Source organism: Labrus bergylta, chromosome 11 (genome assembly GCF_963930695.1).
Source record: "Labrus bergylta chromosome 11, fLabBer1.1, whole genome shotgun sequence".
NCBI lineage: Eukaryota > Metazoa > Chordata > Actinopteri > Labriformes > Labridae > Labrus > Labrus bergylta.
In genome coordinates, this window is record NC_089205.1 from 3,633,489 (window position 1) to 3,656,960 (window position 23,472).

General features: G+C 40.4%; 2 protein-coding genes across 2 annotated transcripts; one reads left to right on the forward strand and one right to left on the reverse strand.

Moving 5' to 3' along the window:
* The first annotated feature begins 1,400 nt into the window (after nucleotides 1-1,400).
* Nucleotides 1,401-9,957, forward strand: gemin4 (gem (nuclear organelle) associated protein 4). The gene is made up of 6 exons (XM_020650963.3): nucleotides 1,401-1,631; nucleotides 2,483-4,486; nucleotides 5,770-5,926; nucleotides 6,512-6,782; nucleotides 8,500-9,177; nucleotides 9,584-9,957. Exons 1-6 carry the CDS (start codon nucleotides 1,619-1,621, stop codon nucleotides 9,803-9,805), a joined length of 3,345 nt encoding a protein of 1,114 aa, XP_020506619.1. The 5' UTR covers nucleotides 1,401-1,618; the 3' UTR covers nucleotides 9,806-9,957.
* A 112-nt stretch (nucleotides 9,958-10,069) lies between these two features.
* LOC109996703 (TLC domain-containing protein 3A) lies at nucleotides 10,070-15,269 on the reverse strand. Its single transcript, XM_020650964.3, has 5 exons — nucleotides 14,976-15,269; nucleotides 13,678-13,761; nucleotides 13,378-13,597; nucleotides 12,989-13,084; nucleotides 10,070-11,814 (listed from the first exon to the last, which is right to left on the reverse strand). The coding sequence occupies exons 1-5, from the start codon at nucleotides 15,095-15,097 to the stop codon at nucleotides 11,527-11,529; spliced, it is 810 nt and encodes a 269-aa protein (XP_020506620.2). The 5' UTR covers nucleotides 15,098-15,269; the 3' UTR covers nucleotides 10,070-11,526.
* Nucleotides 15,270-23,472: the final 8,203 nt, after the last annotated feature.

Consider the following 23,472-nt stretch of genomic DNA (forward strand, 5'->3'; position numbering starts at 1 on the left):
CAAACAATAGTAGAGTTTAAAGTAAAGACAGTGAGGCCAAAAGAGTGAGGAAATGTTTTTGATAAGAGATTCATGAAGGTTAACTGATTGGTCCATCTCATGGATACTGCAGGATTACAGCTTTCATGAAACATGGTCTCAAGATATCTAAAGAAACAAATCTAAGAGAGATGTTGGGCTGAATAGTGTTGGTGCAGAAAAGTGAGCGTCTGTAGCTCTATGTGCCAGTTGATCTGTGATATTTACACACATCAGCAGTGGGACATCATTCACTAAAATTTACAGAGATATGACATTTTTTTTGTTTCAGTCTGTTACTTTCTGACAAGTAATTTAACACTTTGTTAAAAGATGAGCATGGACTGTTGGAAGCAAGCTACCATGTTTTTTAGGGGCCCGAACCATATTCCAGCAGCCCTGTCCAGTCAATCACATGCAGGGCTGACATACAGATTTAGTAAACAGTCACACCTATGGCCAATGTATAGTCACCGGTCAACCTCTTATAGGACTGTTGGAGGAAGCTGGGTTACCCCAAGAGGGAAACCATACATGCACAGGGAGGACAAGACAAACTCAACACTGAAAGTCCCCCGTCCAACCAGGTACTCAAACCAGGAACCTTCTTGCTGTGAGGAGATAGCACTAAGCACTGCTCCATATTGTCTTATTGCAGCTCTACAATGAACCACTTAGCTATGGAGGACGAGATCTGACAGAAGTATAAATAAATAAATAAGCGTATAAATAAATACTGGAATAAATAAATAAAAGAATGAATAAATAAATAAATAATTAAATGCGTGAATAAATAAATAAAAACTGCTAAATAAATGGGACTTAAATAATTAAATGTCTTAAATTTATTTCTACATTTATTTATTTCCATATTTATTTATTTCTACATTTATTTATTTCCACATTTATTTATTTCTACATTTATTTATTTCCATATTTATTTATTTATACATGTATTTATTTCCACATTTATTTATTTCTACATTTATTTATTTCCATATTTATTTATTTATACATGTATTTATTTCCACATTAATTTATTTGTACATTTATTTATTTCCATATTTACTAATTTGTACATGTATTTATTTGTACATTTATTTATTTCCCTATTTACTAATTTGTACATGTATTTATTTGTACATTTATTTATTTCCCTATTTACTAATTTGTACATGTATTTATTTGTACATTTATTTATTTCTACATTTCTGTGTCCGTATTTATTTATTTATACTTCTGTCAGATCTCGTCCTCCACACTTAGCAACATTTCCGTGTTTACGCCACATGTACACCTGCAGTACTGATTCCGTCCTCAAGTGGCGCTGAGAAGACGCAACAACACCTGACAGCATCCGGGTCCCTCTTTGCTTTGACACGTTGACCCAGAAGAGCGGAAGCGCTCTTTACGAAATGGTTGACATGATGCTCTAAACCCTGTAAATGTAATGTTGACTGACTTTATGTGTTTGACAGACTTTGTTAAAGTGTAGCAATCAAAGTGCTTTAGTGAGACTTGACCAACGCGCTGAGAAACCTCTCATGAATGGACATTTGAACCCGGAGTAAAATTAGCACAGTAGCTAATCTGTGTTTCCATGATGAGCAAAGGTAATGTTTTTATATTTATGAACTCTTGACAATCTCCGTTTATATAAAGGTTTGAATATTTTGTCTCCCTGGGTTAACACACTTCATCACCATACCAGAAATGAAAACTTTGATACGATTCCAACAACAACAAAAAAATGACATTGATACCAAAAACTTCAGATCTCCAGTCAAAAGCTGTCATAAAGACATGAAGTGCAGACATATTGTGTCATTTAGACAGTGTGCACCAAGTTTTAGCAATGGAAAATAAGAAATTAGCCACTATTGGGTGCTAAGACTTTAGTTGCTGTGGTATCAATAACATTTGATTTTAACATTGTTGTTGTTGTGAGGCTTTGTCTCTATCTGTGTCTTCTGTCTCTCAAACCCAACACAGTGTCAGCAGATGGAGTCATGTAGTAGTTTGTCTATTGTGTTTCAAGTAAACAGTCATTTTAAAGCACATCTAGGTGTTGTTCCAGTATATTATTGTGGACAGAGGAAGAAAGGCTGGGATGACATTTCTGCACAGTGAACGACAGACAGACAGAGACTCTGCAGGTTTCTTGTTTTTACATTGGCCGTGGCTCACATTCGCCTTTTTTGAATTTGAATTTGAACTCCATAGGACCCCACAACGTGGTGCCGGGACCCCTCTGTCGGGAAAGCCTGCTTTAGAGTTTGCTGAAGGGCGTTCCATGAGTTTTGCTCATCAGAAACAAAGGCAGTTTGTTAATGAGGAAAATTCAAAATTCAGACATTTTTAAGATAACACCACAGCAATCTTTACCTAACTCGACTCTTAAGTTACAGAATTGGTTGTGCATTGTTATTTCTATAAATTCATTCCTGCTCTCTTGTGATTTCAGATTGGGCCGTTCTTCAGGGTGCCTTCCTCCTGGCTGATAAACTGTGTCTCCCCTCATCCCTGTCCTCGCTTCAGAAGGCTGACTGGAGCAAGGTGGGAAATCCAGTCCTGGATGCAGTCAAAGAAATCTCCAGACTAAATGAAAATCCTAGCTCTTCAACTGTTGGCTGGATAAAGAAAACAGTCTGTGCTGTGTGGCTGAAGCTGTTGTGCAGGGAGGCTGGAGAGGATGTAGAGACATCCTGGAGGGAGAACCCTTTCTTCTCCCTCCAAAACGGCCTCCCTGAAGTCAACCACGTCGTCCTGCTGGAGGTGGTGAAGTCACTGGAAGCTGCTCAGATATTCGCCCGCTTGCTGTTGTATCTCCCTCAGTCTCAGATCTGCACTGAGCTCGACAGGCTGGTGCAACACGTGAGGAGCAGCCCGGCTACTCAAGACGACGTGCGGCTTTTTCTGGACGTGTGGTGGGAACTGTGGAAAGGCCGAGATGAGAAGAAAGCAGGAGAAGAGGACAACGTGGAGAAGATGTTTGCTGGACAATTTGCTCGTCTCTCCTCTGAGTCCCCCGGTTTGACTCAACAGGCTGCCAAGAGGTTCAAACTAGACCCAGCAGATTTACCTGCGTCATCGCCAAATAATGATGTGCTGCAAATCCTCCTTCAAGCACTTAAAGAGATAAAACATCTCATACCTACGACAGACCTTTGCCTCCAGGCTCTCTCCATTTCTCTTGATGCTCTTTACACAGCGTTCCTTATAGAACAAGCAGTCGTACTTCCGACCAAAGACAAGTTGAGCGTCCTGTCCAAAGCTGTAAGCATCAGAGAAAAGAACAGTGACAAACTGAGTCCTGAGCTCATTCAGGAGGCTCAGAGAGACCTGCATGCCTCTCACACACCATCTCAGTTTCAGCCCAGCAGGATGAAGTTCGGTGACGCCTTGAAGATTATAACAGGACTTGTTGAGTTCTGGAAAAACAGCGGGCTCCTGAAAGTGTGTGAAAGCTCTGCGTCTAGCCGCTCGGCATTTAAGCTGGAACAAAGTGTCCAGAGAGTCCTGACAGGTCTACATGCAACAGAAGAAGCCGATAACATGACTGAGAAGAACTCACTCAGAGATCTGCTGGTGTCGCTGGCTTTCCCTGCTATCGAGAGCACAGCAGATGTGAACTCCAGGGTCACAGCGATGATCATCAGTCACCACCTGGACGACTATCAGGACTTTGCAATGTTGTTTGCCAGTGAGATGAGTTGGGCGTCTTGTAGCGAGCACTGGATGGACTGCCTGGAGAAGAACCAGGCAGCCTTCCAGCACCCGGACACGCTCATCAAACTCACCTCCACCCTCATGAGTAAACTCCAGGGTGAGAGCACAGACGTGAGCCAGTGCAGGAAGCTGATGAAAGTCCTCGCCGACATATTCTCTGCACTCTCCTCACAAGACAAAAACAAAGTGGTGGCTGCAATGTTGAGACTGTCCAGCAGGGGATTCTTTGGGCGCTCTGTCCCCTCTCCTGTGACTGACGGGTTCGAACAGGAGCTCAACATGGCCTTCAACTGCATCATCCAAGGAGGGGGCGGAGTGGCGGCGTCGCAGAGCAATCTGAACTCGGCTGTCTCTTTGGTAGCGCGAGTCGCCTATCAGAATCCAGAGGCTGCTCTGAGGTCTTGTTGTCATTCTGCTGTGTTCAATAAAAGTGCTTTCTCTCTGATGGCTAAGATCCTGCAGCAGCTGCCTGGACTCCGAGGACAGAGGGGGAGAGAATACGCAGCGCAGAGTGATGAAGAGGAAAGTGTAGATGAATTAAACAGTCCTCTCTGCAGATGTCTGCTGGAGATCATCAACACTAAATCATTGTCTGCTAATGAAAAAGAGCAGTTCCTCAAGTTCCTGAGCCTGCTGATGATGCCCGTTGTAAGCGTTGAGGGAGGAGAAAGAAATGAAAGTTTTCTGCCACCTCAGGAGGTCGTGAACATCTTTGTCCTGCCTCATCTCTCCTCTACGGGTGAGTTTCCTGCACAGATGAAATGCAACCCATTCTGCTCGATTGCTTATGTCTGAAAACTTAGCTAACTGCAGAAACTATCAAGACTGGCCTTTAAAATAAAACATTACTGTCTTCATTCTTGTCCTGATCATATTTAAATGAGTATAGATTTTGTCATAACATAAACTGAGAGTCACTAACAGTTTCCAAATTTCCCAACCAGCGGACACGGAGAAACGTTAGTAATTATTAAAAGTTAAATTCTTCTTATCTCTTTTTTCTCTTTGTTTTTGGTCTCTAATCAAACTGGAGAGAAGAATCTGACTCTTAACCTTCTCAATCCTTCAATCTGTCCTCCAGTTAGTTCATTTATCATGTAGTTTACAGAAACAGATTTTAAGGTTTTTACAATTCTATAATTTCAAACTTCAATATGACACAAGAACAAACAAAAATATCGATACCTGTTTGATATCACTGCAACAAAAATATTAGTCCTAGGGCCCAAATATTGGGTCATTTCATGTTTTTAATGACCAAAAACAAAATGCAGGTAAACTCCTGTACACTCTGAATTGCACAAATGCGTTGACAACATGTAACATTTTTCCGATTAAAGCAGCGTCACCTCCTTTACTCTTTCTGTGTAAGAGACATAAATGTTTCTCTTGCATGTTTATGTGACACCAAAATAGAAATGTACTTGCCGACTCGTGAATTTGAATGAATCAACGCTGCTCTCTCTTTTAAAGTAGCTTTTTGTTCAAATTTGCCCGAAGATCTGAAGTTTCTTTATTATAGCTTTGTTAGTTTTTGAGACAACGGATCGTATCAGAGTATCCAACATTTTGGCAATCAGAATCAGAAATACTTTATTAATCCCAGAGGGAAATTCCATCGTTACAGTTGCTCCAGAATATACAGTATAGCAGTAGAAATATGTTAATAAAAATATTAATAAAATAGAATAGGAATGTAAGTAAGATATCAATAATAGGTAGAAGAAATATTTACAGGAATAAGAGTCAGATGGAATATATACTCACATTTTCAAGATTATTGCACTGTTTGTTTCAATATTGCACTTTGTTATCATGGACATATTGTTCATTATTATTATATTGCAGTTTTAATAAATAATGAGTTATCGTAGAGGTTACAGTTTTTCAGTTATTTTTTTCCCAGGCTGAAATAGTCCAATCTTTATAGAGCTGCAACTTGAAAATGTTTGGACATGATGTTTGTATAAAGAAAAGCACTGTGAGTCCACCTGCTCCAACATGTTTTTTTTATTCCGTCAGGTCGAGGCAGCTTGGATTCAGAACTGAGTGTGAAGCTTCTGCATGCCGCTCTGTGTGTGGACGTCCAGGATGAAGCTTCATCTCCTCACTGGGTGATGGACTGTTCTCCCTTTCCTCTGCTCTACGTCCTCGCACAGCTGCAAAACCAGACACTCAGGTTTGTAAGACGATTCACCTTCAAAAACCCAATCCTCATATGTTTTTATTATTCTGTAGTTTAACTCCTCAACGATTCACCTCTTGTTATAATCAACTGTTAGCTCTCTTTGCTTGGAACATTACAGTTCAGTATTGCATGATTTTACATGGCGATTACGTTTCTCTACACAGAAACCAAGTATCGTTTTTTTATTTTTGGACATTATAAGGGCGATATTTAAAATCCAAGTCAAATATTTAGGTGTTTGAATGATACAAAAGAATCGTTTCTTCAGACTACTAGATGGTGCTGAGTTTTCTTGTTGAGGTTAGAAGAGATGAATGACCGGTTGGTTGCAGATATTTTAACTTCAATTCAATTTAAAAGGTTTTTACTCCAATTGCTGAAGGCGCTGCATTACTTTTTTTTTTACACAATATACAATCCATTTTTTCTCCAATAAAAAATAAAGTGAGATTGATAAACTTGGAAATGTAAGTTGTAAAGTGACAATCACAAAGATTGTGACTGAAATACCGTGATAATATACTCCAGGCATTTGGTGATTTCCTACTTCCTCATTGTATTCTTTTGCTGCTGTAGGTGTTGGGAGCAGCCACCAGAGGGCGATGTCAACCACTGGTCCATGGACACCAAGGAGCTGCTGGTGTCGGTGCTAACCATGCTGGGGCAGCTGGTGGGTGCAGAGGTGTCGGCGGCCCCCAGCAGGTGGTCCAGACCTCTGTTCTGGCTCTACAACAAGATGGAGGAACTGGACTGGACCGTTCGGTTCCACCTGAAGCCCGTGTGGAGGGAACACTTTAAAAACGAGGTTCCCTCCGCTCTGCTGGCCGTGTGTGATCTGCCTGAGCAGGTGAGGACTCCATGTTTAAGTTTCTGTCATGTGTTCAGTAAAGGGTGCACAGACATCAGAGTGTCATCATGGAGGCAGGACATGAAGTGAAAAGAACGCTGTGGTAGTTAGAGTGTAATGTTTACATCATATCCAAGACGGCCAATGGAGCAACAGGGTCTGGCTCTATGATGACATTTCTTTGCTTTTATATTTATGCAACATGTAATCAGATGTTCCCCGCCTATCTGGCCTTTAATTGTTAGTAACAGTATTTTAGATAAGTCTGGAAAGATCAAATAACTTTTCTAAACCTGACTTTGCAGGTTTGTGATTTAAAAAAAACTATTTTGATGTTCAAATAATGTCTTTTTTATAGTGCTGTCACCATTAACTAGTTAATCATGATTAATGTAGGTCTGAAAGTAATGCATACATTTTTTTTTAATTTGGAATTTCAAATATGTGATTAAAATGTGATTAATCACGATTAACTATCAACATTTTGTGATGAATTGTGATTACATTTTGTAATCATTTGACAGCCCTGTTTTTTGTTACCATAGTATTCATTTGAGGTTCAAAACTCTGATAAAACATCAACCCCTATTGTTTAACAGTGTATCACTGTATTCTTCTATTCTAATACTTCATCAACAGTATAAGACCATACAGCTGTTATAAAAAAACACTCCTGTTTGCAATAAAAGAATCAGTGTTCATAGTTAATAATAGTTGATAAGCTGTGAACTTTGAGCTGCACCACACCGTGAACCAGGAAGTAGGATTAATAAGAGGTAACAGCTGAAGCAGAACATGTTACTGAATAATCCAGAAGTGGATTTCACTATTTGTGAAGACAGGACGTGTTTTTAAAGTGAACCAATGAAAACATTCCCCACAGATATAGTTGAGTAATAATAATGGTTCTATCCCACGTTGATCTTTGTCTGGTAGATGTTTAAAAAAAGAAAGAAAAGGAAAGCACACACATATTGATCTTTGGATTGAGGGTCTGGTTAATCATCCTCATCGTTCAGGATGCTAAACATGAGAACATTCATCTATAAATAACTGTTCCTGCCATCAAAATATTTTCATCACAAAGAAAAAAAAAAAACACATTTCAACACCACTAGATATCCAGACATTACACAGGAACCAGTCCACATCTCCTGCATCCAGAGGAGACACAAAGATAGAGGAGAAATTGTCCTTCATAAACACAGAATTTCTCTATAAATCCTTCTGTTAAAAATTTAACTTACCGATACAACTAGAAGAAATCGCTTTTTATGAATTCCCAAAATGAAGCATTTTCTATTTTAACTTCTTTTACATTTTTATTGCGGTGTGTTGAGGTTTTGAAAACCTTAGATCCAAAAAGAAGGAGCTCTTGTGGTAATACCAACACTTTTTATATTCTGTCATTTAAGTCTTTAGTCTTTATAAGAAATTAACTGTGTACAGATATGACAAAATATGTAAAATAAGGAAAAGAGAAGTTGTGTCGTATAATTTAATATTGGATATATAATTCACTTTTCTTCTGGCCTAATCCACATTTGAGTTTCACGTTCTGTCATTTATTTTCCCTGATCTCACCACAAACGTCTTCCAGCCACATAAGTCTCACACTAGGTTTGATTGAAGACATTTCCTCAGAGTAAAGAGACAATAAGCTAATGATCTTCATTTACTCCATCGTATGTCCTCTTTGTTTCTCCTTCCTCTGCAGGAGTGGTCAGGTCTGGACCTGCCTCAGTACGGCCCGGGAACAGGTCTCCTGGCCTGGATGGAGTGCTGCTCTGTATCCGACTCCCTTCAGTCCACCATGTTGGCCCGTCTCTCTCTGGACCGGCGCCGGCCCGACCACGTCAGCATGTTCAGCAAAGGCCTGCTGGTGGCTCTGAGCCAGACTCTGCCCTGGTGCTCGCTCTCCCAGTGGAGCAGACTGCTGAGCGTCCTGAAGGAGCTGATCACCTCCAACCGCCTCCACGTTCCCTTCTCGCTCGAGTACGTAGACTACCTGCCCCTCCTCGATCTGAGGAAGTTCTCCTGCGAGCTGCGTCTGTCCGTCCTCCTGCTGCGAGTGCTCCAGCTGCTCTGCGGGTCAAGCTGCTCGGACTGGCTCTCGGGAGATGGCTGGGCCCACGTGGGCCGGTTATACGCCCACGCTGTGAGGGACATGATGACATCGGTGAGAGCCAAGCTGCATCTTCCTTCCTCTGGTGCTCTGAATGTTTCAACGGCCGACCCTTCCTGCACTTCAGTCACGTCTCCTAAAGACTCAGTGATGGACGTCAGACCAGCAGAGGACCAGATGAAGGTGGAGGAGGGGGAGGGGGAGAGGGCTCCCGGCCAGGAAGTCCTTTTTGTTCTCAGCCAGCTCTTCTGCCATGTTCAGCACATCCAGGTAGGAATGAGTGACTTTAACACTGTAGAACTGTAGATTCTGATCGGCTCGATGGTGTAAATTAACTTTTAGTAGCTGTCCCGACGATGTAAACAAAGTGAAGATAGGACTCTGAAAACTCTGAAAACATCACAGACAGTGGGACTCGGGTGTTACACCCATTGTAGACAGTCATGACTCACAGAGTTATTTTCAGAGGATATACTTGATTTCTACATTTAAGTGAGAAAAATCACATATAAAGCCTTTAAGTTCTAAAACGCCTCCAGTTAGGCAGCTAAACTATTGTTATCAAATCACCGAGGATGGATGTTAATGCAAGATGTAAACAGCCACTGTGTTCAGATGAGAAGTGTGTTGAAATTGTGTGCTGTAATAACTCCAACATAATATTTCCTTCTTTCAGGTGATGATGCCCGGAGGTCAGAGTGAACCCTTGTTCCTGTCCTGTCTGGAGATCCTCAGCCACTACGAGGCCGTCATGGCCGCGTTCCCCAACAGCAGCAGCGCGCTGGAGAGCGAGAACACCCGTCACTTTTTCTCCACCATCACCGCCAACCTGGAGAACGAGGAGATGAAGGCCGTGCTGCGGCAGAAGATCGCTCAGCTGGTGTCCTCTGCTGCTTGAGAAGCCGGTACTTCACTGGTTTTTCAGACTTTTCCTGATGAATCTTACCGTGTTTGCTGATTGAAAATGAAGTTCAGTAATCATTCTATGAATTACCTTATTACAAAGTGAAAGATCAATAAATGAATAAAAAGCATTCATTTCTTTCTGAACAGATGGTCAGTTTCATGATCTGCTGCGTGGGATAATATTCAAAATGAATCCATTGTAAACCTGGGCCACCTTGTTCTTTGGACACAAGCAGTTATTAGAACGAGCCCCACATGATTTCATAAAAGTCATTTTATTCATATATATATATATATATATATATATTCTGTGCTAAACATAGAGCTTTAACAACACAACACACTCACAATGATTCAAATGTAGTGCAACAAAGACACCTGAGACTCCTCTGCTCATGGATGTACCGGGACATCTGTTCAGGGAGAAATATCTGGAGATTTGAAAAGAGTCGGAAAGAAAATTACTTTTCTGGAAAGTAAAAATAAACAAATCTAGAAAAGTATGAATATCTTCAGGAAAACCTCATTTAAAACATTCACAATCTTTGGGCCTCATTCACCCACCGCTCTTAAGAAGAACTGTGTTCTTCAAACTGACTTACAGTTTTTAGAAGATCCTGACATTCACTGAAGTTTTCTTATCTGGGATTTATTCTTATTCTAAAAATGTGCCTAGCACAAAATATCAGTGCGTCTCTCTTCTGTTTCCAGGTATTCATCCCCTCAGATTTGAATTCCCCATGTCATGAAACATACACTTCCCTCTTTAAATTCAGCGTTCCTGAGTTAAAAGTTCATTTACCTGCCAAATTTATTTAAAATTTAAATAAAATTTAAATTTTACTTCTTAATATCGGGATTTTCTCGTCCTGTAAAATGTTTTAAATGTCTGATGACTCATCCTGCACAAGCTTTTTTGAAGCGAACAATCCAATCAAAATCATTCCAACATTATGTCCTGCCTTCTATCTTCTGATAAGTTTTATCTAATCGATGCATTTCAGTAGGACAGGCGTCACAACACAGTAGTTAAAAGTTCAAAAATGTGCGTCATTTTCTGACATTGTTTCTGATGACAGCTCCGTCTGAGCTCTTGATATTATCTGATGTTTCTGTTTGTAGTTTCCATTTATATCCACTACTGACGCGGCTAAATATGTCATTAAGTCAGCCTGTTTGGGTTTCATTTGGAGTATCACTACATCCAGTTCAATATTTAAAACTTGGCGTCCAGCATTAAATTGTATAAAGATTTTAATTTAGGTAGGTATTCCCCAAAGTCTCCACTTCTCTTAAAGATCCAGTGTGACTTATGTGTGTGTAGTTGAGCACACAGCCCTGCAGTCTCATGCCCTTATATGGGCATAGATCAATTTAGGAACACAGGTGAGAACAATTGAGCTGAACCATGAAGCAGACGAGGGTGTTTCTTTTTAACTTTCTAAAGAACACGTTTCAGAAAAAGCTTAAGGTCTTTAGTGACTGAGGTCCTATGAACTCAGGATCATAAAGGCAGTGTTTCTGAAGGACAAAATATATATTTTCATAATTTATTCAGAGAAAATAAATGATCAGCTTTTATGATACATAATCCATCACCCCCCCCCCCCCCCCCCCCCCAAAAAAAAAGATCTTTACTATGAAAATAGTAAGCAGTGGTCCTAGTTCATTGTGTCGGAGTAAAGCTAATCTATTCGGTCAACAGACGACTCGTCAGTCGTTCTTCGGCCTGTCTTTGCCTCCGTCTCTCTTCTGTCGCAGGTACAGTCTTCTAGCTTTCTTCAGCAGCAGGATCAGCCAGTAGACCTGCGGAGCCAGGATCGCCAGGTTACCCACGTTGCAATGCAGCGGCAGATGAAAGGCAACTCTGTGCAGAGGGATCCCAAACTGCTGGCCGTACATCCAGTACATGAAGGGGAAGACGAGGATCCGACATGTGAAGAAGGTCAGCAGGACGATGATGCCGTTGATCCTGTGCAGCCTGCCGTTATCGAGGCCCAGCTGGATATCAGGGGGAGAGAACGTGAAGAGGAATAATACCGTTAGCTTGTTCACAGCATGGACTGTACATAAGAGTATGTAGCCTCTGTTGTTCACGATGGCGGTGTGACTAGTTGTGAACATCGACTGTAGCGGTGTCTTAGTTCAGGCGCTGCATCCCTCAGAGTGGACATTTGAAGATCAATCACCAAATAGTGGCACGTTGGAGACTGTCCCATTTCAAAGGCTCCTTCAGATGCTTTCTCTCTTCCCCAGGCAACAAAGAATCCATCTAATGCATCCTTTGTAGCCCAACATATCCCCTGATTCATAGCACAACAATTCAAACAAGCTAGCAGTTAGTTAGTGTTTACTACTAAATCAAAAAGCTACAATACTGAAAAAACACAAGGGGCCTTAAAACTTCTAACTATCTTTAATAGCAGCTTAAGTAACGTGACGTCAGTTATGTTAACTAGTTCTGAGGCAGCTGTTACGGGTTGCTAGGCGACAGGGACAACGCTGAGAAAGGAAAAGGAAATGGGGGCAGCTGGGGACAAACAGAGTCCTCAGTAGACCAGAACGTCTAATTTCAGATCAGCCTGAGCAGTCTGCACAGGCTACTAAGGACCTTCAAGGGACGCTGCCCCTGATTCAAGACAGAGTTTAAGGTCTAGTCCACACGCAGGCATTTTTATAACGTCACTTTTTCTGTGTGTTTTGGCCTTTTGTCCATGCAAACTGTGTTTTAGCTCACTGAAAACGCACCATTTGGAAATCCTCTTCCAGTTTTCAGCTTGTAACATCACACTGTCACCCAGTTTCTCCTGTCACTTTTGTTTAGATGAGATTAGTGCGATGGCAGACGAAACCAAACTAAATGAAATGGTCAATGGAGAGGAATGGCAAGAATGTTTTTGACTCGGCGTGCTCATAACAGCTGTAACAGTGTGTTTTGCATTTTCATGTGGATGAAGATGTTTTTAAGAAATCTTTTTTTCAACCGCCAGGGGAAAATGTAAACAAAGAATCTTTTCCTCTGCTTGCTGTTATTTTTTATTAGAACCTGACCTGGTGTGTTAAAGGTAATTAAAAGTATTAAAAATAACTTTATGAAATCCTTTATCTGAGGTTCTAGTTAGATTTTTAGGGTTTTGAAAGAGGCATCAGTGGTACATTAAGTCCATCGGTTTACCTGGATGAGAATCTTCCCCGTGGAGACGAAAGGAGTGCTGAACTCTGTGGTGAAGAGACAGCCGATGAAGAAATCCCCGAGTCCTCTTCTGAAGAACTGCAGAACACAAACATCCATCAGTCGTCACCCTAAATACTAAACACACACATACTCACACTCAGAGACTCATATTGATCCATAAATAATTTACTAATTATAAAGCATTCAATGGTTTCACAGTCCCATTAAAAAACTTGGAAATCTCAATAATTCACTGCGAGGACACACCAGAAACAGCGTCGACATATAAAACACAGATATACAGCAAGAAGTTATAAATATATGGAGAGATGGCTCAACTATAAACAGAGCGATCAGAAACCTTGACGGTGATTCCTCCTCGTGCTTACCAGAGTGATGGGCAGGAAAACGAGAAGCAGCACCAGGTGATGGACCACCAACATCCAGTCCTTCATGAGGAAAGCCTTGACTGTGCGCGGGGAGTGGCCGCTGTTCGAGCTGGAATGACCTCTGACCCTCTGAGTGTGGAAGTGGCTCAGATACATGGCGAAGATGTCGTAGGCCATGTAGGGCGCTCCGAACACAACGAACCAGTTGGTCAGCCAGTGACTGCGTACGGTGAGGCAGCATTTGTTAATCCTGGGGCAGTTCATGTTCTCTATGGTGATTAAAAACTCAACTTTCCCCACCTGTCAGTCATGACGTCGCTGCAGGAGGTCACCACTCTGACTCCAGCTGCAGTAGCCAGAGAGCCATGGATGGCGGAGACGAGCCTGGAGAAACACAGCTAGGTATAATTATTCTCTTAAATAGGAAAAACAACAATTAAAATCACATTTAGTTGCTTGTTACTTCGACACAAGACATGCACTTCTCGTCAAACCAGAGAAATTTTTCATGCTTAACTTTTAACCATTACAAACGCTTTCAGACAACTACACCAAACTCCATTAGAAAACATGCATATTAATAAGTGACTTGCTTATTGGCACATGTGCATAGATCTGAAATAAGTTCTTAAATATTTAACCCACCGAGAGGTCAAAATTGCTGTCTAAAGCCAACATATTGCCCAAACGTCTTAAAAATTAGGTAAAACTCCAACTCTTCATACAGCTCTAAAGTTGCCATTCTGATATGGACGTAACATTAGAAAACGAGGGTTAAAATCAAACTTTTATTTTCAGTGAATGTTATATATATATATATATATATATATATATATATGCAGACTATTAACCAAACGTTTTAGTTGTAAATAGCAAAAAAAAATGTACTGCTATTCTCAAATCTGTCATGCCCCTATATTAAACCTGAAATAGACAACAGAGTTTTATCTGCTTTTTAAGTGTGTCTTGCTAATGATGATCAGCATACTATAAGATTACTTTAATAGTTCACTCATTAGGAGATATCTTCCACTCACATGTTGCACATATGAATAAATCTTCAATTTGTTCAGACATTTTATTAAACCGGTGTATTATATGAATGTAAATCTACAACAGATCTTCACAGCGTGTGTATATTAGAAATGTTCCTAATAGTGTTTAATTAGTCTGCAGGCCCTTGTTAGTAAATTGAACAAATAGACAATTACACCAAACTCCATCAGTAAACTGTATTAGTTTTCTGTTTTTCGACACCGAGAAATAAATCATTTAAGACTTCTTAAATGTGGTACCCACTCAGGTGAAATGTTGTGTCTTCGGCTATTAATTTACACACATTTGCAAAACAAATGAGTACTTTGTAAGTGTTTGCTAGCCACTTGGTGGATTCAATTTGAGAGGAAGAGAAAACACTTCACTTAAATGAGCCAATAGTTTAAACTATGACTGCAGAATTAAGCAGACATTTATATTAAAGTAACATCGATACCAACAAAAACCTTCCAGCGTGTTTAAAGTGATTTATAAGTGCTGAGTTTCTAAAGGGAGCTCGGTGAGGAGAACCGTGCGAGGCCCAGCTGGGTGCAGCAGCTGACCTCTCACTGACCGACACCACGTCGGCGTCACTCCACTTAGTCGAAGTGTGTCTCAGTATTTTCCTGAAGCTGTAGAAAAGCCCCGGAAAAACCACGGCTCCACAAGCTAGGGCAGAAATCATGATCTCAGCCGACCTCTTCGTCCCTCTGTGGCCTCCACGCCGCCTCAATAATGGAAAATAGAGATTTCTAAGATATTAAGCGACCGAAGGACTGACGCTAATGAAGCTGGCTCATATCAAACGGGAGTAGCATTAGCCTGTCATCTTAGCTTTTGCATTGTTGCTAAACTTCCCTGTCACACGGATCAGTTTCATTTAGAGGAATATTATTGGTTGAAGAAAAGGCGCTTTGAACCAATAGCAAGAACTGACCTCAAACGCCCCCTGTTATAATAGATTAATCTACGTGACTACGTTTATGAGTGCACCTTATTATTTACAGTGCACACATTTGTTTCATGAGGGACAAAAAATGACTAAAGTATAAATAAATAAATAAATGTTGGGAGAAATGCATGCAATAATGTATAAATAAATAATTAAATAAATGCATCAATAAATATATAAATGCTTAAAACAATACATCAATGAATAAATAATAAATACACTTTGTTAATGAAAAAGGCTATTTATATATTTTTACATGTATTTATTCATTTATTAGCGTATTTCTACAGTTATATATGTATCAATGCATACATTTCCACATTAATTGAGTTATTAATTTATTTCTGTATTTTTACATTTACACATCTATTTATTTCTGTGTCCAGGTCGTAAGAGGAAAAGTATATAAGTAAATTTACTTCTGTCTGTCTTTCAAAATTGACCAATCCTTCTTCAGTAATGTTAGGACGGCCCACTTAATTTACATATTTACTTTTCCTTGAACAACATGGACACAGAAATAGATAAATAAATATATGAATATATTTATGGCCCTCGCAACCCTGTGCATGTTGGGGTGTGTTGTGACCGCGGGAGTGCAGCAGAACGTGGCAAAGCAGCAGGCCGTGCAGTTCGATTTGAGTCGTAGTACTGGCATGTTGAAATAGGCAACGTAATGAAGATCACATTAAATTTTGACGTAGAGCAGTTCAGGCTGGCACTGTCATGATAGCTATGACATTTGGAGGAAATTGAGCATTGTATAGAGGATGTAGTACTTACTCTTTGCTGTAGGGGGCGCTATGGTTGAAGTTGACTATTGTTATATTAAAGTGTTCAGAGACCATCCCTGATCATACAAGTGAAATTTCAATCAGATCAGACAAAATATATAGGATGTAGTACTTAGTCCTTGCAGTAGGGGGCACTATGGTTGAAGTTGACTATTGTTATGTTAAAGTTTTCAGAGGCCAACCCTGGTTATACTTGGGAAATTTTATGCAGATCAGACAAAGTGTCTGAGATACAGTACCGCCTCTTTCCAGTAGGGGGGCGCTTCCATGTTAATGGAATAATTGTATTAGGTTAGATGTGATCAGGCCAGTACTGACATTGTTCATGTGAAATTTTGAGTAAATCTGACATTGTATATGGGAGGTAGTACTTATTGTTTGCACTAGGGGGCCTTATGGTTAAAATTTGTTATAGCTATGTGACTGTGTTCAGAGGCCAACACTGATTATACCTGTGAAATTTGGAGCAAATCTGACATTGTATATGGGAGTTAATACTTAATCTTTGCAGTAGGGGGCACTATGGTTACAATTTATTATTGCTATGTGACTGTGTTCAGAGGCCATCCCTGATTACACAAGTGAAATTTGGTGAAAATCTGACATTGTATATGGGAGGTAGTACTTATTCTTTGCACTAGGGGACACTATGGTTAAACTTTATCATTGTTTTGTCATTGTGTCCAGAGGCCAACCCTGAACATACCTGAGAAATGTGAAAAAGATCAGACAAAGTGCACGAGATGCAGTACTTACTCCTTGCAGTAGGGGGCGCTATGGTTAAAGGAAATGATTGTTATGTGAATGTGTTCAGAGGCCAACCCTGATCATACCTAGGAAATTTTAAGCAGCTCCGAGAAAGTATGTATGCTGTAGTATTTAGTCCTTGCATTAGGGGGTGCTATGGTTAAAGTTTAATATTGTTATGTCAAGGTGTTCAGAGGCCAACCCTGATCATACCTGGGAAATTTTAAGCAGATGGGAGAAAGTATGTATGATGTAGTACTTAGTCCTTGCAGTAGGGGTCGCTATGGTTAAACTTTATTATTGTTTTGTGTCACTGTGTTCAGAGGCCAACCCTGATCAATGTAATTTCAAGAAGATCAGACAAAATATATAAGAGTTACAGCCACTTCCTGTTTGATGAGGATGTGATTTGTGGACTTCCTGTTGAGTTTTGGGCGTGGGTGCATGAGCCTTTTTTGTAGGTTTTGTCATGTTAGAAATGCATAGTAAAATTCAGACAGCGTTGGACGTAGGCGTTTGAGGTTGAAAGTGTTGTATGGCCAAGGTGTTAGTATGGTCCACACCAATTTTGAGGGGAAAATGAGCTACCTTGTAGCAATGGCTAATGCTAATTGAGAAGCAGTAACTTCCTGTTGTCAACAGGTGGCGCTGTGACTAATCAAAAAATGTAAATCATGGATGTGTTCAGGGCAGGCCCTGTATCATGTATGAGAAATTTTAATATGATTGAACACTAGATGGCAGAGATATAAGCATTTACTTTTTCAGGAAACTTGCCAAAACGCTCAAAAAACTTTTGACGCATGCCACGCCCACGCCCATGCCCACACCCACGCCCACGCCCACGCCCACGTCCACGCCCATGCCCACGCCCACGTCCACGCCCATGCCCATGCCCACGCCCACGCCCACGCCCACGCCCACGCCCACGCCCACGTCCACGTCCTTTGACGAAATAACGTGCGGAGCACAACGAGATATGTTGAGCCTGTCTAGAACACACTGACACTGAGTTTGCGTTGATCGGATGAGCGCCCTCGGACAAGTGCGTTTAAATAGGAAGGCTGAAATCTGCGATTTTGGGCCATTATCGTGAAATTCAACTTTAATTTGTGGACTTCCTGTCGGGTTTTTTGAAATGCCGCTAGAGGATTTTTAGTCCGTCCCGACAAGCTTAATATGCATACTAAGTTTTGTGAGTGTATGTGAAAAAAACCTTTATGGGGAGGCCATTTTGAAATTTTCAAGGGGGCGCCACTGAGCCATTTTGCTAATTTTTTTTACGAAACCACCAAAATATGAAATTTTTCATGAGACCTGATGAGCGTGGAAAGTTTGGTGAGTTTTCAGGCACGTTCAGGCCCTCAAAAGTGGCTGCAAAGAGGAGGAACAATAAAAAGAAGAAGAAGAATCGCTAGGGTTTCAAGAGGGTCCTCGCACGGTTCGTGCTCGGGCCCTAAATATATTTATATATTTATTTATATATTTATTGTATGCATTTCTCCCAACATTTATTTATTTATTTATACTTTAGTCATTTTTTGTCCCTCATACAACGTAATACATGAGAGCTGATCCAAATGTAATAGAAAACAAACCAAGGAAAGGAAGTAGCATTGCCATGGGGTTTATTGAGAATTCGTCTATGGGATTTTTACATTGGATTTTGGAAAAAAAGAGTTTGCAAGAGCACTGAAAAACACGTCTAGAGGCTGTAAGGCGGACTAGTGAGAGAGTTCCCGCCCTCTGTGTCCAGCGTGATGACAACCAACAACCACTGTAGTCACATTTAGTCTCTTGTTAGCAACCGCCTTTTTAAAGACGAGTAAAAACTTCAAAATTCACAAGTGGGGGTATTACCTAACGTAGTTTATGTGGTCTAACAAAACACCAACATCTCTACAGCTCTTTTTAACCACAGACCTTATTTCAGGAGTCTAACCACAAACCCTTTCATAATCCCCATTGACTTTTAGACGTTAGACCCCATGGCGCTCAAATGCTAACTTACTTCCTGGTTTTAGGACTCATTCCTGTGGTGCCCTATATAAAAAATAAAATAAAATAAAATGAACTTGACCTTCAAGGGGCGGTGGGGGTTCTGTTGTAGGTATGTCTTTGATTTTAAAGCAATTTAAAGGACAATGTATGAACTATTATAACAATAACCATGGGAGATTGAAGCCTTTAGAGCAATGCTTCTCAACCCGTCTAGCCTAAGAACCCACCAATACCTCCTAATGACGCCCAAAAATATTCAACCACTCAAATTCATTTATTTTCATTTTTTTGTTCTTTGATAATTAAGAACCCTATTCTCAAATCTTTCAAATCGAGTTCTTATAAGTTTAAGAACCTGAAACTTTTCTTGAAAGACCACCTGACAAACAGTTTGTAGTGTTGTACACTGAGCAACAAGTCATGATGGATTGAGTCTCATATGACGTGTTGTCTTTATGTCTGTTTGTCCCCTTTAATGATTTTCATTCACATTCCTGTTTTATTATTATTTTTTAACTCATTTGTAGTTTGGACCATAAAATATCAGGACATTAACCAGCTTTAAGTTTATAATGTGATGTGAAAAACAGAAAAATAATGCAAGTGATAGAGAGTAAAAATGAGAACCATGGACAAAGTCAGAAATGAAATAAAATGTGAGGCACAAATAAATATTTTAAATAATCTAAAGAAAAATGTACCTAATAAAACAGAGATGATCGTTTTTCAAATTAATTGTAATTTTTATTTTTATTTATTTTTTCAAATTTAATTTCCAAATTTGTTAAAGTGGGAGGAAACCAAAGCGCTTGGAGTAAACTCACACTACCCAGGACTCTATGTTGTCCTGAAGTGTCTTAAATATCAAGGACAGAGATATTATACTGCTCTTTAAGTTGTATACTGCACACACCTGGAAATAATTTGTATCTGATAGAGGAGTCCCCTTTCAGTTGAATGTTTGCTTAGAAGTGTTGTTGGCAGGATGAGTGATGAGTTGCCAGGAAATGCCTAAATCTAAGATAGGATCCCCCACAGTGGAAGGTAAACAAGGGGACCCCTGTGTCCAGAGAGATACCCAAGAACAAGAAACAGATGTCCTCATGTGTCCTGTGACATTATGTATAAATAGCACTCTCAATGTATGTTCGGGAGAGATCATTATTGGCTTCTTGACTCTCCTGGGCAGACGTGTTCAGTGATTCTGCAACTTGTTAATAAATAATTCTGTTTAAAAGCAAGTCAGTATCAACGGCGAATTTCTTCATCATCAAACATATCAACAACAAAGGGAATCCACATCAGTCCTGTGTGGCCCTGGTAGGACCTGAAGTCCTTCCTCATGTCCAGGTTAGACCCTCTGAGCTAGGAGCCAATGAGAGGCTGATAACACAGAGAATAACCTGAACATGAGGTCTGACGTCAGGCCCCGGGAGACCTTTCTGTCATAGCAGGAGCTGAAAGACACGCTGCTACACAAAATGATGGCTGTGAGAAAGGTCTGTCCCACCCACCCACCTGAGGACCAGCAATGGTAACATGTCTTTAGCCACGTTTAAAGAGGCTAGTGAAAGAATTCCACTTGGACTTGAAGAATTCTTTGATGCCCCTGCTCTCTTTGGGTAAAAGGCGCTTTTTCAGAGTCTCAGTCACCAACTCCATGACTGAGGGAGTCTGTAATATCAGGTTCCTCCAAAGCCACCATTTTCCAATCTTCTCACGCAGGTCTTTGTGCACCTCCTCACATACCTTTCTGATCTTCTTGTGTTTTAAATCAATTTCAATTCCAGAGGCTCTTACTTCTACCAAGAGCATGTTTCTCAATGTTTTTACAGTGGCTTTGTAGGCTTCAAAGGACTTATTAATGTGTACGTCTTTCATTAGCGTTTGCATCAGCTCTGACACCAGGATGTCACAGGCCAGTTCATCCCACTCCCAGTGTGTGGGGGCTACTTCTTCTTCACACACAGCTTCATCTTCACACACAGTTTCCACAACTTTCTCGATCTCCTTCAGAGCGTGGCTTACATTATCCCTACTCTTCAGGTGCTGTTGTGCCTGCTGTGTCAGCCAGGTACACATCGTCTCCATGAAAAAGTCCATCTCAGACAAAATCTCTGCCCTCATTTCCTTGTCTGTGCCTTCAAAGACTCCTTTTCCCACAAATTTCAGGTGCTCGCACAAAACATTACTCAGATTCGCGGTGTCGTGATGGCCGCTGGAAATATTGTTGGCAATCCTTTCGTACAGGCATATCTCATCTGTACCCGAGTTTCTGGCTTCATCTTCAGCCCGAGAGGTCATCTCTATCACCGTGACTTCCACGGATAGAAAGAGCAGCTGCATTGAAGCTTTGTTTATATTTTGTTGGCAGATTTTAAGTTTGCTCTTTAAAGTCGCCCTCATGTTCAGGATTGCTTCCCGAGCATATGTGCGGACAAAGAGAGCCTTAATTTTGTTTGCGAGCCTCTTCCATATTGAAGTTTTGGGTGACTCCATCTCTGATTTGATCTCCTCATCAGGTGTAACATCCAGGTCCTGCTCATTTTCACAATTTACCATTTCCACAATCTCAAGTGCAAGTTCTTCAGAGTCGCTGGAAGATCTGGATAGGTGCAAGCCTAATTCTTCTTTAGACATGTTACCATTCACACAATGTGTAAGTTTGCTGCACACCTCCTCAAGGATCAACCTTACTGCATTGACAGATGAAATGCATTGGTTTTCTACAGAACAAACATACTCTTGTCTCTCTCCTTGTAGATGAGTAATGGGGACCAGAGATGTTTTAATGACCTCCTCCTCCTGATCAGGTGGAGTCTGTTCAATGTCCTCATCCTCATCAACCAGTGTTGGTTCATCCTCCTCCTCCTGATCAGGTGGAGTCTGTTCAATGTCCTCGTCCTCATCAACCAGTGTTGGTTCAACCTCCTCGTTCTGATCAGGTGGAGTCTGTTCAATGTCCTCGTCCTCATCAATCGGAGTCGGTTCAACCTCCTCCTCTTGATTAATCGGAGTTGGTTCAACCTCCTCTTCCTGATCAGTCAGAGGTATTTCTACTTCCTCCTCCTGCTCAGTACACGCCTCTAAATTTGACGGAGATTCAACTTGCTCTGCTGTGTTTTCAGCAGAACAGGACAAGAACTCTGCCAAACATTTTTTTAGCATTTTTCCAACATGCTTTGCAATATTTGTCATTCTGGTAGTGAAGGTCTTGCGTCCCTCAAATTTCTCTCCAATGCCGTCACTCCCTTTGGACCCTTTGGAGAGCTCAGAGTTAACTCTCTCTGTGGCCTCTGTGACCATGAGCCATGTCACCTGCTCTGCATTGGGGCAACAGATGTCACCCTGTACTCCCATCGTCTCAGCCAAAGTCTGTGCAATGGTGACACCCAAGTCACCAAGATACTCGTGCACCTGCTCTTCAGAAAGAGCCAGGCTGTTCTGGGACCCTTTGGATCCAGAGGGTGATTTTGTTGGTCTGTCACTCTCCTCTGTTGGTTTCTTTTTGTAAATCTCATGGATGTATTTAGATATAGTATCGATTATATCTAAACACATAGCCATGAGAAGCTTTTTGGTCCAATTATCAAAAGATCCGGCCTCCATATTGGTCCATTGTACCTTTGTCATCTGTTCGAGGCACGATTGGATAATGGGGCACAGAGAGTCTTTGTAGAACTTTTGTTCCATCTTGTCCATGCTGCTTGTGGAAGTCATCTTATCTGATGTTTGTGGTCGCTTTGTGTCTCCTGACAATAAATGTGACTTAAAACACCTGAAGTGAAGTTTGTCTCCTCCTGTTAGCTTTGTCCTGTAAGCTGTTTGAGAGTGTTTGGGTGGTTCTATATAAACTCTGCCTCAGAATGTTGGACTTGGATCTATGACATCACATTCCAAATCAAAGGACAGTCACCAGGCCACTCAAATCTGACATTGTTTATTTTCAAAAACTTTATTTAAAACAGTAGCCTCACACTGATTCTGTCAAGTTCAAACAATAACACAACGTTTCAGGGACAAAAAATTAAAAGTATAAAAAAACTTAAGTATAAATAAATAAATAAATGTTGGGAGAAATGCATACAATAATGTATAAATAAATAATTAAATAAATGCATCAATAAATATATAAATGCTGAAAACAATACATCAATGAATAAATTAATTATTTATTTATTTATACATTATTGTATGCATTTCTCCCAACATTTATTTATTTATTAATTTATTTATTTATACTTTAGTCATTTTTTGTCCCTCATATTGTTTAGCACAAATGTAACTTATTCAATTGATATCAGAATCTGAAATACTTTTAATTACCACAGTCATTACAGTGGCTCTTATATAACATATCAGTGGGATATATGGGCATGTAGAGTAGGCTGATTAAATACAAAATTAGAAAGAAGTAAAAAATACAAGTTTTGTCGATGGAATACAAAGAGTATAACGTTTAAACGTTATTGCATGTGTAGTCATTGATTACTTTATTTTGTTATTGTGAGAAGTAAAAGATGCTTCATTACACTAAAATGTACATTGTCAGTAATTAATAAAAAG

Excerpts from the sequence above, each read along its gene's own strand:
- gemin4 (XM_020650963.3), top strand. Across the intron at positions 5,927-6,511 it reads CTGCAAAACCAGACACTCAG|GTGTTGGGAGCAGCCACCAG; the intron begins GTTTGTAAGACG and ends TTGCTGCTGTAG. Across the intron at positions 9,178-9,583 it reads GCCATGTTCAGCACATCCAG|GTGATGATGCCCGGAGGTCA; the intron begins GTAGGAATGAGT and ends TCCTTCTTTCAG.
- LOC109996703 (XM_020650964.3), bottom strand. The coding sequence starts at position 15,097 with ATGATTTCTGCCCTAGCTTGTGGAGCCGTGGTTTTTCCGGGGCTTTTC. Across the intron at positions 13,085-13,377 it reads TTTTCCTGCCCATCACTCTG|TTCTTCAGAAGAGGACTCGG; the intron begins GTAAGCACGAGG and ends TGTGTTCTGCAG. Across the intron at positions 11,815-12,988 it reads CGGGGAAGATTCTCATCCAG|CTGGGCCTCGATAACGGCAG; the intron begins GTAAACCGATGG and ends CCTGATATCCAG.